The following is a 17331-nucleotide window of genomic DNA, read 5'->3' as shown; positions in this document are numbered from 1 at the left end:
TTGGCTTAAGATGGGATTTGGCAATTTTCTGTAAAGGTCCACATAGCGACTATTTTAGGTTTTGTGAGCTACAGGATCTTTTTACAATGAATCCACTGTGCCATTGTCATGTGACAGCAGCCATAGACAGTAAGTAAACAAATGGTGGCTGTGTTCCAATGAAACTTCCTTTACAAAAATAGGCAGTGGGCAAGATTTGGCTCATGAGCCATAGTTTCCTGGCCTTCAGCCTTGGACGTGGTCAATTTTCATGAAAATTCTGTATGCACTTGAAAATAATGTATTCCAATTTGGGGGTTCATTACTTTGTACTTTGAACAGCACATTAAATTATGCTGTTCAAATTCTCTATATCTTAGATTTGGGGAGTCTGCTTTATCTGTAAGTAACTGGATGAGTTTAAAAAAAAAAACTCCCCTCTATGGCCATTTGTCAAATTTTGCTTTATATAATTCAAAGCTATGTTATTAGGTGCATACAAGTTTAGCATCTTTATTCTTCCTGGTTAACCGAAACCCATGTCTTCTTGAAGTAATCTTCATTAACTCTAGTAGTAATTTTTGCCTTGAGCTATACTGGTTTGAAGTTAATATAGCTACATCAGCTTCATTTTGGTGTTTTGATAGTATATATTTTTCATTCTTTACTTTGAATCATTCTGTGCCTTTATATTTTAGTTATTTTCTTAATAGCACAGGGGACAAATTAAAATTCTGAGCTTCTTGGAAACGTAAGCGAGGAGGAGAATATTTGCTGAAAAGAGGCAGTCAGGTAATCGGCAGCCTATCTGCCACTTGAGATAACCTACATAAATTCAGGTATATGGGCCATTAGGGGGCATCAAACAGGACGAGGGAGGCTTTGAAGGCAATTTTACCCACCAACACCTCAGAGGCTTACATAACACATCATTGGAATTTTATCAGTTGCTCACACTGATTACTTTATAGTAATGAATATGACTTCCAACAAGTATAGCTATTTATATTAGTATTCTGAAGCAATAAGGCAGTAAGAAATGACTAGGGGTTTCCAGCCAAGTTGCTTGTTCCTTGATCATACCAGAACCTTCCTCTTTGCTCCTCTCGTCTCTTTACTCAATGATGTTGGTTTAAATAGCAGGTCACTCTCTTTGCTGAACTCAAAGTGACTGGAACCCTAGGCACTAATAAAGGATGTTTTTGAGGTATTAAAGTACCTTGTTTTAGAGGAGGAGGTAGAAAAGTGTCATGAGTGGCCATACCACAGCTGCAATGACCAGCCTGCATGACCTTAATAAGGGCCTCTACCATCTCTAGGCTTCACTTTCCTTATTGGAAAAATTAGAAATGATTCCTCTTTTCAAGAGTTATGTGGGTTAAAGAAAATGGCAAAGATGCCTGGCATAGGGCTTCAACAAAATGCTAAATTGTTTCCTTCCCTCTGCTCTGAGCAATTCACTGGACAATGGCATTCCTCTCAAAAATGGTGGATTGCTGAAAATCATCACTTTCAAAGGGACAGGCAAGTTCATGTTGTTCATGCTCCCCTCCAGAGCATGCTTCTTGGGATTTCAGGCAGGTTTTCCTCAGACTTCAAATAAATAGAGAAGCAAGAGCTTCTGAGGTCTAGTTCACAAATGAAGGATCCCAAGGTACATTTGAGTCTCATTGTCAGAAGTCCAAGATCATCATTGTTTAAGAAAGTTCCTTGCCCCCAAGCCAGATTTCTCCTCTAGTCTCGAGCTGCTTCCCTAAGCACAGTGAGCCAAGATGCAGGTGCCAAGAGTCCAGGCTGAACTGTCAGAATGATCTTTAAGGCCACACAATGTACTAGTAGTCATGACTTTTAATACGCTATCCTTTCTGGGCCTCAGTTTGGGGGAATAATGTCACTGGAACTACAGTGAAAATTTTAAAGTACAATGTATATATTGTATCAAACATACTTAGCACAGTGCCCAGCGGACAGTAAACTCTTGGGGAATCCAAAGTTTTGTTATGCATATGTGCTGCATATACCTGAATCATGAACCCCATGGTGATGCGGAGGACAGGGTCAGGAGTTATAGCTCAATGTGCAATCCAGCTCCTAAGAATGTAAGTCAGTCAGGCGTCCCCAAACTTTTTACACAGGGGGCCAGTTCACTGTCCCTCAGACCATTGGAGGGCTGTCACATACTGTGTTCCTCTCACTGACCACCAATGAAAGAGGTGCCCCTTCCTGAAGTGCAGCGGGGGGCTGGATAAATGGCCTCAGGGGGCCGCATGCGGCCCGCAGGCCATAGTCTGGGGACGCCATAAGTACTGTATAGGAAAGAGCCATGCTGTATTTATATCTGTACCTTATCCTCTGCCCTATCCCTCATTCCTGGCATGTGCCCAGCAAATTGGGTTAACAGCAACAACACATACTCAATGGTTGGGCTGGTGTGCTAAGGCTCATGGGACTTGGCTTCTCAGGGTAAGTCTGGGATCCATAGACAAGCCATTCTGCAAAATTTATGTCAATTTTAATGAAGCACTAAAGACTGAGATAGACAGGTGAACTGATTGATTGACTTGTGGGCATTTTTAAAGAAACCTTGTTAGAGAGGCTGGACACGGTGGCTGGCTCATACCTGTAATCCTAGCACTTTGGGAGGCTGAGGGCGGGTGGATCATGAGGTCAAGAGATCGAGACCATCCTGGCCAACATGGTGAAACCCCGTCTCTACTAAAAATAGAAAAATTAGTCAGGCATGGGGGTGGGTGCCTCTAGTCCCAAGTACCTGGGAGGCTAAGGCAGGAGAATCACTTGAACCCGGGAGGCAGAGGTTGCAGCCAGCCGAGACTGTGCCACTGCACTCCAGCCTGGGTGAGAGTAAGACCCTGCCTCAAAAAAAGAAAAGAAAAAAAGAAACCATCTTAAATGTAACACGTAAAAAGTTCCAATTATCAAGTCTGGTGGACACCTTCAAAAGGATGAAAGCTGCAACCTCCTTTACGCTGTTCTTCCTATTATCACTCACAACACATACTTCATTTCATTCTTAACATACACTTCTGCAGATAAAAAAAAGTGACCCACACTTTCATTTTCTTTATTTTTCATTGATACCGTATGAATACAAAGTTTCTAGAAAGCTACAAAATGTCTACCACTTTATCAAGAAGGCATCAAAATGTGTCACTTTGCAAAGACATGAAAACACCTGCAGGAACTGACACAAAAATAGCATTTTTAGAGTGATGAAATAATTGCACTTAACTGTCATGGATATTAAAGTTATCACACATATGTACCGCAAAAGCTAGAATACATTTTTTTTTTTTTACAAAGCACTTTATAAAAAAATTCTCTGCACACAAATCCTATAATTTTCATATAACTATCATACTAAAGATAAATTCACTTTAAAGCCAACACTTAGAACATTTTAAAACAAAAAGGTACCAGTACCTAAACACAGACATTAACAAATACAAGAATACTGTACTGCCAAGAGGTTAAATCAAATGCCTTTTGAAAGTTTCTGCAAATAGGTTAAGAAAACGTGTGTGAGAATTTGCCCACGCCCACCCCCATCTCTCCAATCTACCCAAGAGGAACCCAGCTACCCAAAGGCAGGTTCCACAGCCCACTCCCAGCAGCAGTACAATATCAAAGGAACCACTGACCAGATGAAACGCTTACGTCACAAGCCCATTTTATACACGTGACACAAAGACACAGACTGAGAGAATCCCATTGTCATTTAGAATGTGAACAAACACACGTGGCAAAAACCAATTTACGTAAAATTTAAGTGTATTATTGAAGAAGTAAAGGCTATTCAGGTTTCTTAAATGTTACAAAATTTTTTTTTGTCATTTTCAGGCACGTACTGTTTTTGTTTTTACTTTTTTTTTTTCTTGTCTGCAGTCATGAGCCTATTGAGAAAGGCCTACAGAAGTAAATCTTTCAAGGAGGTAACAGGGAGATGTTTTTTTGTTTCTTGAAGGAAGTGCAGTTGATACCTAATTTACACAGTGAAACTAATGACAGAAAATGACTAATGAAAAAAATCAGAGACTGGTTTGCAACTGATTTAACACCTAGATCTGTCAGCCTCTCTTAGAGAAAGGGGAAGGAGAAACAATCTCATCATGGAAGGCAGACAAAAGAGTCAACCTGAGAGAGGTGGAATCTAATGGAATCTGACCTCATTTAATGATGAGCCAGAGGAAACATAAAAGCCATCTCCAATACTAACACGATGTAGTGTGGCATATGAGTGACTCAATGCAAATTCACAGAGTAAAAGAAGTTACTTAGGCATAGGAAGTAGGACAATAAATACAAATGTTTCATCTTATTTAACGGTGCATGACTTCAGTGAAACTACCCTTTGCAATGCAGTAAATTTTAAACACAAACCTTCATTCTTAACGACATAAGCAACGACTTTATGAGGGAAAACTATTGTCAAGCAAAGCACAGTCACAGTTGAAAAGAGAAGCGGGAAAACAGCATTTGACTAATTTCTTCCACACTGTGGTATGGGGCTGGCAGGGAGGAGCTGCGAGTTTAAGCAGCTAACTATAACTTAGGTTCAGTACATTTTCATTTGATAGTTTTTGTTTGTTTGCACAAATTTCTATAAATACTCACAACTGGGAGTGGATAGGAATCACTCCTAAAATTTCAGAGCCCAGAGAGGATATTCTTAAAGACACCAGGTAGAGACAGACAGAACGTATGTATTAGGAGTTTAGAGGCTAATTTTCAAGGACGTCTAATGTTATTTTTACATTTATATTAGCAAAGACAAATCTTTTTTCCTGGCTTCTTTTTGGCTGGTGTTTGGCCTCCTTGTCCTTTTCACTCCTCTTCCTTACCTCTATCAGTTTTCCCAATTTCTACAAGGTTTGGATAAAAGCCAACAAGGACTTTAAAGAGTTGTCCCTTCGGGGGCTGGAACGTTCTTTGAAAATGCCAAATTGTGAATGGTGCTCTTTGGAAGTTTCTCGTAGCACATTCATACACGATACTCGGAGTCAGTATGTTTGCCCTAAGAAGACGACTTCAATTGTAACAACCCTAACTCGTTTTTGTTTTGTTCTGCACTGTCGTCTCAGTTTGAGCCTTCCAACTTTCAAAATGGTATCATTGCGTAAACCAGATAAGTGCGCACTGTCATTTGAATGGAAAAGAAAGTCTCCACAGAGACTGAACATGCAACAAGGAGAAGGAGAAAGCTGTAATATCTGTCCACCGGCCGAGCTTCTGTCGTTGGTGCGGAAGTCCCCCCATCCGGACGCAGGGCTGGGTGACAAGGTGAAATGACACACTGGGTCATCGGCACACACAAACACAACAGTTTCTGGGGTCCTTCCGCTGCAGTGTGCTATGGATGGTGGGGGTCCCCACTGGCAGACAGACTAGCAGCCAGCGGGGACCACATCATGCTCTTGTGAACAGAGGCCTGTGGTTGTTTACTCATCCCGGTAAACCAAAGGCATTACGGTGATCTCAAAATATTTTTGGTCTCTCTACAAATTATCGTTATTATGGCAGCACTTTTCTAAGCTGGAATCTCAAACCAAAGGCACTTTCATGCTAGAGTGCAGAAGATTCACAAATAGCTAAGTATTTGGTCATTAATTTAAAAGGCAACATTAAAAAGTACAATTTGCTTTTCATAGTAAACTATGAAGTTGCAACCTTTTGTTTTGGTATATACATTTGAGAGTGTGGTGAAAGAACTGACTTGTGCCCAGTTTCAGATTTTAGACCAAGTAGTCAGTTTCCTATAGAACTGGAGAAAAAAATGGGCTTAAAAAACGTAAAATGAAGACAATTTTTGCTTGTTTTGTTTCTAATATTGGGCCAATTAGTAAATGAACATTAGGAACCAGTATAAGAAAAGGCTGGCGGCATGACTAAGGTATTACTAAGGCACTGCTTACGGGAACGCTTTGGCAGCTCTGAATTGAAAACTTCCTACAAAAGTAACAGTAGTAAGAGAAATGCTTCCAGCTTACAAAAGGGCTCGCAGTTCCGAGGCAGCCTTTTGCACTGCATACCCTACATGCAACATCTTGAAGATTTAAGGCTTTTCAGAAATGCCATGTGCAGGGCTTTGCCACAGAAACATCAACATAATAAAGAAATAAGCAATGCAGACATATCCTCCTAATGTCACAGGTGTGAACACCGACAAACAGAATTAGTTCTACCCTTCGTTAGTTCAGGTATAGTGTACCAGAGCATACACGAAATTACACAAATATGTACCTGATTTGTAAAGTTGACTGTCATCTCCTATGATTTAAATAATTTATAGTTGCACAAAAACAACTGCTAAAGCCACCACAGTACTGAAACCTTAAGAAGACTTGGGTTTAAAAGTCATTTGGGGACTTCTGACACCAAGTACTTGGAACGGGGGCTGTTTTTTGGCTGGTCTGAGTGCAGGACTTTGCTGCTAGGATGCTTACCAAACAGAAATTTGACTCAGAGCCTGTGGCCGGGAAATTGTCCTCAGGAAGTAAAACGGCTCACCAGCTTTCCTGCCTGTGTGGATGCCTCAGATAGCAACGGTGGGACAGGACACTCTGGCGTGGGAAGCAGCATCGGTGAGGCTGTGCTCTGGCACAGGGGGATCCTCAATCTCCCCGTCTCTCCTAAGCTGACCTGCCCACACACTCTGAGGGATTGTTTAAGCTTAGAGCACCAAAGAATAGCAGCCTCCCCCAGGAGAGGCCAAGGATCAAAGTGGCAGGAACCCTAGACAAGTCTCACCCTTTTTCTGTCACTAGCCAGCTGGGTGACTCTGGACATGTCACCTCCCCTCTGGCTCTCAACGTTCTCATTGACAAAACGAAGGAAAGTAGACTGTGCTCTCTTTCAGCTCAAGAGAGAAAAGTTCTCTAAGCCCTCGTCTGGTGTGAAGCCCTCCATCCTCTACCTCTAAAGGTGCAATGTTCCAGAGATTTCAATACATTGACAAAACAGCAATGATTTAAGGCAGAAACTAGAAGAAGCCCAGAGGAAATATGTTGAAATAAGTAAAGGTTTGATAATGAGACCTATGAGAAACACGGAAAATTGCTGAGACTTTTTTTTTTTTAACCCCAGTAAACTAAGGAATGAAGCTGAAATCAGAAACACTCTTTAAACAGGTGTGAGTTGATTAAAGGGATGCAGGTGACCTGCTGTTTCCAACTTCCCCAGGGCTGAGTCAAAGAGTACTTGTAGAGAGAGAGAAATTGTTGTGAAACAGAAGTTTTGAAACGGGAAGAAACGTGGACACAATGTCACTTAATAGTCCTACCTGCCTCTTGGTGACGTGAAACAAGGCTCTGGGAGAGATGGTTTCACGAGGTAAAATGGAAGGAAAACAATTTCAAATGTGGTCACTGTGACCTGTAAGATCTTGGGCAAGAGGTCTCGACTGGGGATCACTTTGTACCTGATGGGATATTTGGCAATGTCTGGAGACACGCTGGGTTGTGAAACCTGGGGGAAGAGGTGCTAGAAGTACTTCTGGGTAGAAGCCAGGGATATTAGTAAATCTCCCATACTGCACAGGACAGCTCTGCAGAACAAAGAACTGCCCAGTCCACAATGGCAGTGTTGTCAAGGCTGAGAAACCTTGGACATGCTGGGGTTCCGGGACATGTGTGAGGAAGTCCTGGTTTTATTCTCAGCCTCTAGGATGCAAATGAATGCCCACAGACCAGAGTCCCATTTGACAGCTTCCCCGTTTAGGCTGTGGAAAACTGGCCCCTAAACTGCAGTGAAAGCACAAAACGGCCATGAAGCAAGCCTGGCACCAGAGGGTCTCGAGGAGATAGAGCACCTGGAGGAGTAGTGAGACAGGGCTCTGGGAAGGCTTCTTTAGCATGCTTTAGAAAGCTTTTACAACAAAGGGAGACTGCCATACAGAATGAAGGACGAAAGACAGACTCCGATTAGATGTTGTGATGCCAATCTCACCCAAGGGTCCAATCTGGGAGAGACAAAGAGAAGCCCATTGGGGTGACTGGACCAGTGGTTAAGACAGAAAAGTATCTGTCCTGGAGAAAGCTTTAGAAGAACAAGATAAGAAATAAACTCTTAAAAATCTTTAGATGTCGTAAGAGCAAGGGGGAAAACTTCAAGGGCAATCACAGAAACCCAGAAAACTCAACTGCAAAGGCATTCTGAGCAGGAGGATGTGGGGGTAAAGCACCAGGGGGGGGCAGCTGACCCTGTGAGGTCAGCAGAATGGGCTGTGTCCATCTCTGTGCCAAGAGAGTTGTCCTCTAGCTAGTCTTCTTGGGTCCCAATATTTTTGTGCTTTGAAAAGTAAATCCCAAGGGCCTGTCTGGCTGCACTGAAAAGCCACATTCCTAGGTAGAACATGAACCAGTTCTCTCTCCCACTGAATATTCTAGGATGGCTTGGCTTTTAGCCATTTGTACATGCCTGGTCATATACTCCTGGTCCTGGGAGAGGATGGGGCTTCCCTTAAGGAAAGATGCAGGAAATGATAGCAAGAGAAACATCCCTAAGAGGGATGTTCAACAAGTCATTGTAAATGTGATGACTGTGAAAGGGGGCACCTGGGGCAATCCTTCACAGGGCAGCCTGGAATCACAGAACCAACGGTAGTCTCTTTACGACAGGCAGAGTAGCACTGTCCAACTGGGTTACAGAAGAACGGGCATTCCAAATGGGGACAGTTTTGCACTTTCTCCTCTGATCTTCCCAATGACCAGGGATGCATTTGGGAGAGGTCAGGCTTAGTCAGTGTTTTGGTGTTTCCCATGAGCCAGCTGAACATCATGTTCAGGACCATAAGATGCTGACTGCTGTATTAATACAAGCAGGGTCAAAGCAGGTGTTAAGACAGGGAAGGGGGCGTGTACGTTACTTGGCTGTGGCAGAACTAAGTTTTTTATTTTCTAGCTTGGTGGAAAAATCTTGACATGTTTTAGAAACTACAAAACTTATTTCACGTTCTATTGTGTTCATATATTCCTACCACTTATAAAAACCTATTTCTTTGGGAAGTTTGAGGGATAGTCCCTGTTCTCTCCCCAGTGAAACACTTATGGAAAGAACTCAAAACATCCGAGCCACATCTAACCAACTCTGTCTGGGCAATGCTCTGGAATACTTAGATTGGAAAGTTGAATCTCTCCTGGCAAGAGAATCTCCCAAATGAGCCTATTATTTGAAAAAAATCAGAGAGGTAGCTGGGCCTCTTAAACCTAAGTCAAACAAGAACTGTAAGTTACTGAGAGATGCTAAGGAAATGAATGCTCTTAGAGAGGATGTATCTAAGTCTACAGACACAGATTGAGATATACATACATATCAGCACCTAGCAAACTGAATGACACTAGTGTTTGCTAAATGTGTTGAATAACTATATGTGCATGTGTGTGTATGTATACACACACATACACACAGACCTCTAGTTACAGCAGGTTAACATGCGTATTGGGTCACTAGAAATAAAGAATGTATCCACAGGCTAGTGAGGATGCTTACAGTTTTCTGCGGAGCAGAGATGCTAAAACTGATGAGCCTTTTACTTGTCTGTTGGATTAAATTTTCTCCCAGCCACAGAATTCTCTATACTTTGCATCTCAAAGTGCAGTATTCATGCCAATTTAAAAATTTTGTTATTAAAATTCAGTGGTTCAAATATTTACTCAGCATAATAAAAAATTTGGTTGTCCATATAAAATATAACTGCACACACAAGACTATAAACATTGTAAGTTTAGATTTTTTCAGTATGTATCTACTTATTGCAAAAAGAGCCATCTTTTCTTTTTCATTAAATAATCATCACATTAGTACAATACAATTTTATATTTTTAAATATACTATATATGTTAAGGATAAGGGGTGAAGTTTTCTTCCTTTGTAATACCTGTTCAAGAGTTTAATGGATTAGGAGATTAGTGTTAACCTTGAGGAAAAAAGTACAAATCTGTCTCATTAGGACACTTCTACCAAGCATTTCTTAAGGCTATAGTTTAACATTTGGTTTCAAAAAGAAAAAAAAAAAAGGTTTCATTTAAAAAATAATTTAGTGAATTACATTCTTTCATAACTTCCACCCTAATTAGTTACAAAGATAAGTCTAAAGATTCTTAGTTTTGTGTACTAATTTACATTTATATTTAAAGATTAATTTTACTTGTATCTTAAAACAAGAATTTTACGTTGGAAAAAAGAGAACTAAATACATTTGTATAAAGGCTGTAAATGTCCCATGGCAAATGCTCTGTCTCAATATTTTCTACCACAATTAGAAACAGGGCTCTGCGGAGAGAGACTTGGGTTGTTCAGGTTCACCTTTCCCGAGGAATTGTGGGCTGCACATTTGAAGAACATACAGAAACAACTCAATTTCTCTTTTTACAACTGTACCAGAACTTCACAGCTACCATGATAGTATGAACACATGAAAAAATGACTTCACTCAAACAGGATTTAGAAAAGTTGGGGTGACCTCGGGGCCAGGGCACCACCCTGTGTGGTGAGGTTTACAGTCAGTCGTTTGATAATGGAGAGAGAGTGTGTGTGTGCACATATGTGTGTGTGTATATACAGATATCTATATATATAAATAACCATGTTCAGTCCTTTACAAGCCTGTAAATATGATGTTGTGCTCCATGTTCACTATTTGAAACTTCAAACACACAGGCCATGCAGAGGAGAGTTTCTTGCGTATCCCTGTTTGTTACCACCTGTTAAAATAAAAAAAGGTAGATAATTCCACACCAGTGAAAACATACTCCATCTATGCAGGCCGACCATGACCTAACTGGAGAAGAATGAGTCTTAAGTCCAACAGAGATTTACTCAGCCTCACTCTGTGTCCTCAAACAGGTTCAGAACACCACAAGTGTGACCTGAAGCCCATCTAAACTTGCCTATCCTAAGTAAGAAATACCTTCTAGATAGGGTCTCACTCAATCTATGACCAAGAAAAGATCACAATAATTAGTGCAGTTTGTGTTTTTGTTTTTTTTAGGGGGCTACAACAAAGATAATTCTCTTTAATTCTGTCCCACAAGCCAATCATTTACTCTAGGAAATTGTCTTAATTTTTATCTGAATTTTTTAATTGAAGAGTAATTAATTCCAGTCCCTACCTAAAAAATATAGGATATCGTCTTATTTTTTATCTGAATTTTTAAATTGAAAAGTAACAATTCCAGTCCCTACCTAAAAAATAAAGTCTTGCAGTACACATATTTATGGGCTACAGTGTGATGATAGATGTATATATTGTGGGACGATTTTATCAGGCTAACCAACATACCAAGCACTTCACATACATCGTCAGAACATTTAAAATCTACTCTTTGTCCCATTCCTAGTCTTACACTTCTGCTAAATTTTGTTTCACAATAGCCAGTGACAGACAGAAACTGTAGGAGGAGTGCCTCCCTCAGCACCATATTAACCAGCAGTGCCTGGACCCAGCAAAATATCTGCTGAACCAAGGAGCAATGGGATGGGCAGAATCCCATGGAATGACATTCTTGCCAGAGACATGGGCTTTATCTTTTAAAACGTATTGTGAAATACTCATGCTTCCCCTTGAATCTCTTGAATCCCTCTCCTCCTCCCTCAGAGCTTGAGTTCTCCAGCCCAAATCATTGCAGCTCCCTCCACATCAGACAGTCCCTGACTCCTTCCTGTCCTCACTCCGGTCTCAATTCCCCATGACATTCTCAGAACAACCTTCTAAGAGCAAATCTAATCAAGCACAAACACCACCAAATGCTTCAGTGACTGTTACTTTTGTGTTTGATGATGCCAGAGCATTGTTTGAATGAAAACACTTTGAACCTGAGAGCCTCATCCAGTTCATCCAGTTTGTTGTAGGCCTCATTTCCCTCTAAATATCAGGCTGCTGCTCCTGTGTAGTTTCCCTTCCGTTAAGGCATCCAAGTTTCCAGTCTCTACCTAAAAAATAACGTCTGGTAGTACATCTCATTTCCCCATCACAGCATGCTATGCAGTCGGTAAACACACACAGGAATGTACAATTTGTTTTTCTAATGTCCATCTCATCCAGTGGAATTTAAGTTCCTAAGGAACAGGGGCCCTGTTTCCCAGCCACTAGCTTGGGGACATGGCACACAACAGTCATTTAATATTTGCTGAATGACTGAAAATTCCCATCAGAACAGCCAACATATATTGAATGCTTACTATCCATCTACTCGGTATCAAATGCTTTACACAGATTGTCTCATATGATATCATAATACCTCTAGCAAGCAGTGGTGGTCTTTGACAAGGAAGTAGCTGAGAGGTTCATTTGGTCATGGTTGCCTATTTACCATGCAGATAGCTCTCAACTGTTTCTTCCTCAGGTAAGTCTTCCTCAACTTCCACCAGAACTAGGTCAAATTCCCCTATTCTACGAATGCCCATGTCCCTCTGCCAGGCAGCAAGTTTTCATTCATTTTGTGATGACTTGATGCATGCCTGCCTCCCTCCTCAGACCCCAAGATGGCGGCCCACCTGCCTAGTTCACCACAACACCCCGGCCCCTGGCCCCTAAGTATGCACCCAGGGAATGCCCCTGTTCTTGTTAGTCAGATGTCTGCTTATCCATAGAGGCAACATCCCTGAGAACCCCCTACCTCATCAGTCTGCACTTGACATCATTAACTTGCAATGGTTTATTTACCTGCCTCTTTCGTTCTGAAGGACCATGAGTTGCTATGTGACAGGTACTAGGTTTTATTTGCATTGTATCCCAGAAGGCGGTACTATCTCTCCATAGCTTAGCTGAATTAATTAAAATATTTCAATGATAACCTCTGAGGTAGAGAGTGCAGACTTGAGTGTTTTGTTCATAAACGAAGGTGAAACTATGTTCTGAAGACTTAAGTGACCAAGGCCACAGAGTTAAGTCTTAAACTCAAGTCTTTTGATTTCATGACCATAAGATAGTCTTGCAAAGTGTCTTTTCTATCCATTCCAGTCTTGATTTACTTCTATCACTGGCTCTGTGACCTCAGGGTGGCCTGACATTCTTTATCCATAACATGAGAATAAAAATGACCTCACAGTTTTATATGGAGAATTATACAATGTAACATTTACAAAGGGTCTAGCACAGCACCTGACACCTCCACAATGTATTCAAACTTCTTGCAAGCTTTCTACAAGAGAATACACTTGGCCCTCTTTATCTGCGATTCTGCACTTGCAGATCCAACCAATCTCAGACTGAAAATATTTGGGGAGGAAGAAAGACACAATGAAAATAATATAACAATAAAAACACAAATTTTTTAAATAAGTGTAACTATTTACATACCATTTACATTGTCTTTGGTATAATCTAGAGATGATTTAAAGTATAAGAGATTATTTGTATAGGTTATCTGCAAATACTACATCATTTTATATAAGGTACAATTTCTCCTGTTCATCAATTAGATGATTTTCACAATCCAAGAGTGCTGGCTTAATTTCAGTTTTTCTAAAACTGAACTATTATTTCTATTGACAGGCACTAATTCTCCATATTAAAGAAATGCATTTAGTTGCTTAATGACACATTTTGAAATTAATCCAACCTGCTAAGTTCTCTGGATGGCTGTACAGTCTTATGTGCCAAGGGAGCATGAATGATATACAGTGATGAGTTGCTTAACAATGGGGACACTTTCTCTGTGTCGTCAGGTGGTTTTGCCATGCAAACCAACATCATAGACTGTACTTACTCAAACCTAGATGAGACAGCGTACTCCACACCTAGGCTACATGGATTAGCCTATTGCTCCTAGGTTACATGTCTGTATAGCATGTTACTGTACTGATTACTGTAGCCTATTATAACACAATGGTAACTATTTGTGTATGTAAACATTATCTACACATAAACTACAATAAAAATGTGGTATAAAAGGTTAAAAGAAAATAGTTCACCTATATAGGGCACTTACCATGAACGGAGCTTACAGGCCTGAAATTTGCTCTAGGTGAGTCAGTGACTGATGAGTGCATGGAACAGCCTAGGCCATTACTGTATACCACTGTGAACTTTTGTACTGTACACTTAGGCTAAGCTACATTTGAAAACGTAATTATTCTATATTACATGATAGCTACAACATCACTAAGTGACAGGAATTTTTCACCTCCATTGTAATCTCATGGGAGCACTATTATAGATGTGGTCTGTCCTTCACGTTGCTATGCAGTGCATAACCGTAGTCAGGTTCTGTGGGTAATAGGGGCTTTAATGTTTTTCCAGGCCACATGTATTTTAGCTGTGCTCTCTGAGGTAGAGTTTTAGGGAGTGAGGACATGCATCCTTAGCATGCAGAAACAGAGTCAGCACTGATTTTTAATAAACAACTAAGATTCCCCACAAAAGAGGCAGGGAAGCTATTCATTCAGAAGCTATTAATTCCTGTGGCTACTTAAGATCCTCAACAGATTATCACACTCAGCTTCTACGCGTCTGACTGCTAAGGTGATGCATCTATTCTTAAATAGCAACAGGGAGCACCTATATGACAAGCACCTCCTACCTGCCAGTTCTGCAAACCTTCAACTGCTCAATTTTCACCAAAGGGCCATTAAAGAAAGGAATATTAATCAGTATCATTAAAGAGCATGTATTCCAAACTTTCCTTGAATGTTGGTTTCTACATTTTAGAGGGACATGGGCACATTTGTTAAGATTCTCTTCCTGGAACAAATGAAAATTATACGCAAAATTATGTTTGCCAGCTGTATGCCAATCATGTGTCTGTGAACTCTGAGAGTCCTTGCAGCTCATTTGCCAATCTCTTACAGCAATGGGTCTCAACCTGGTTGTACACTACAACTACATGCAGAGCTTAAAAAATAAACAAAAACCAGGATGCTGGGTCCCATCTCCAGGGATTGCTTTTATTCATCTAGGGTGGGGCCTAGGCCTTAGATGTTTTAAAGCTTCCAGGATGAACCTAATATGCACAGGGATTTGTATTTTTAAACATTACTTTTTTTTTTTTTTTTTTTTTTACAATGGTATATAGGAGCTGGCTCCTACTGACTCATGAAAGTTATTGTTAAATATTAAGTAATTTCATGAGCTGAATAGCTATTGGTAGCTTGAAATTCCCCATGGAGGGCATATTTACACCACAGAAGTAGGCAAAATGTATAAATTATGGTTTTGGGAAATTGGGAAAAGGCCTGTTTTTGTTTTTTTTTTTGTTGTTTTTTAAACCAGACCACTGCTGATTGAAAGCCACTGTCCCAATGGAACCAAAAACACCAACTAAAGAATTCCTGGTCTGTATTCTAGTTTTTAATCCTAGCAACAAAAAGGAATAAAGTAGGCTCTCAAAGGGGTATCTGGCCACAATATAGCCTTGTTGCCCCTCTTTTGGCAAGACTGTTTCCATCAAGTTTTGTTTTGGCATTTTTCCTTTAGTTTCATCAAGTCATGTTATTTTTTTAAATGAGCCTTATGAAACCCACTACTGCACATTTTCTGTTTTGAGGATGACATGTTCCTAACCACCTTCCAAAGTCCCCAAATAAAGGTCCTAGAAGAAACTTGTTTTAAAGTTAAGTATTAGGGGAAAACACACACAGAACTATCTGGCATTTTGGACCTTAAGCATTATTCTTCCTTTCTTTTAGCTGCCCATAAGTTTGTCACTATGTTGCCCAGTCTGGTCTCTAACTCCTGGGCTCAGGGGATCCTCCCACCTTGGCCTCCCAAAGTGTTGAGATTACAGGTGTGAGCCACTGTGCTCAGCCTAGCCAGATCTTGTAGCCTATGAAGAACATTTTCCTCCTCCTAGTCATTGCATTCCATGTATTCTAATTTGTATTTCTTTTGGTACTAAAAGCTTTTATAGATTTTCCTGTCTTGATGCATGTAAGTTCTTAGAAGGCCTTGGAGTCAAAGTATGTTTGAAATACAAACCTGCCGACTGAGCTCTTGCCTGATTTGCATACTATGTTGCTGTTGAGACTAAAACTTGGCTAACATTGCAATTACCTATGCAATTAAAAAACACACACACATGCTTGGGTCCTAGCCTCAGAGATCCTGATTGAATTGATCTAGGATGCAAACTGAGTATCAGGACTTTAAAAAGTTCTCGAGGTTTTTCTACTCTGCAGCCAGAGATAAGAACATAGGACCATCACTTTCTGTTATCTAACTGAATTCCAGTTCTGCCAACCTTAAAACCCTAGCCAGATAACACCCCTTCTCTTCTACAGACTTAAGCCCAAATTTTCCCTATGGATGCTGCAAATCCAACTGCTGACTGACCACTAGGAGCCCAATCCAACAACCTGGTCAGTTCCCTTGGCCCAAGCCCAGGGCCCAGCAGGCCCACGCTCTTTACTTCCCCCATCAAATCTCATGGCAGCATCTGCCCAAACAGGAAAGACATGAAACCATTACCAATAAAATTGTGAAGTTTTCCAAAACACTGTTCATCATATATTTCTCTGGTAAGTGTTTGAGCTTGTGGATGAAGTTGATCATATATTCACACATTGGGGAGCGGTTTATTCGGTATACGAATCGGCCATTCTCAAACCTTGCATACTCCGTCTGTGAGGAAAAAAGGATTTGAGTATTTTTACACTTTTGACTCCAGAACACATGAAACAGGTGTTACCGCCTATAAAAGCATTTTAGTTTTTCAAAAAGAATCATTTGCTGTATGCTATACTACTAAATTTTAAAAATATCTCCAAATTTATTGCTATACATACAATCCATTATTTTTCTGAAAACTAAAAAAAAAAAAAAAACTTAGTTGGAAAGATGATAGCTTTAAGAAGAGTTGATATAGATCTTTTTAGCAAAGGTCAGAAAAAAATATAACTGCCTAATGGAGACGGTTTACCTGGATGAGATCCGTAAGAGCAGGCCCCAGCTAGTTAAAATTCTTCAAAGGAAATCTCTCTTTATTACATAAAGCCTCATAGGCTAACAACCAATACAGCTAATGTCTCTACTTTAGAAAAAACTGATTATTTCTCATGGATCATGAGCCCCTGAATGTCAGCTGTTCATGCGTTTATCAGAAAAATTAAGAAAATGAGAAACTGGCCGGGCGCGGTGGCTCAGCCTGTAATCCCAGCACTTTGGGAGGCCGAGGCGGGTGGATCACGAGGTCAAGAGATCGAGACCATCCCGGTCAACACGGTGAAACCCCGTCTCTACTAAAAATACAAAAAAATTAGCTGGGCATGGTGGCATGTGCCTGTAATCCCAGCTACTCAGGAGGCTGAGGCAGGAGAATTGCCTGAACCCAGGAGGCGGAGGTTGCGGTGAGCCGAGATCGCGCCATTGCACTCCAGCCTGGGGTAACAAGAGCGAAACTC

At 40.7% G+C, this 17331-nt stretch overlaps 1 protein-coding gene across 14 annotated transcripts in view; it reads right to left on the bottom strand.

Moving 5' to 3' along the window:
• Positions 1–3030: 3030 nt before the first annotated feature.
• TEAD1 (TEA domain transcription factor 1) overlaps positions 3031–17331 on the bottom strand; it is a 276947-nt gene continuing 262646 nt past the window's right edge. For all 14 annotated transcript variants that reach the window (XM_039470826.2, XM_074401102.1, XM_039470827.2 and 11 more), the window contains 2 exons: positions 16400–16552; positions 3031–10697 (listed from right to left, as the gene is read on the bottom strand). In XM_039470826.2, coding sequence (XP_039326760.1) covers positions 10584–10697; positions 16400–16552 — 267 coding nt within the window. In that variant the 3' untranslated portion in view covers positions 3031–10583. The remainder of the gene's footprint in view (positions 10698–16399; positions 16553–17331) is intronic.

This window comes from Saimiri boliviensis, chromosome 6 (genome assembly GCF_048565385.1).
Source record: "Saimiri boliviensis isolate mSaiBol1 chromosome 6, mSaiBol1.pri, whole genome shotgun sequence".
NCBI lineage: Eukaryota > Metazoa > Chordata > Mammalia > Primates > Cebidae > Saimiri > Saimiri boliviensis.
Note: the sequence above shows the minus strand (reverse complement) of the source record. Positions and strands in the feature narration are given on the sequence as shown.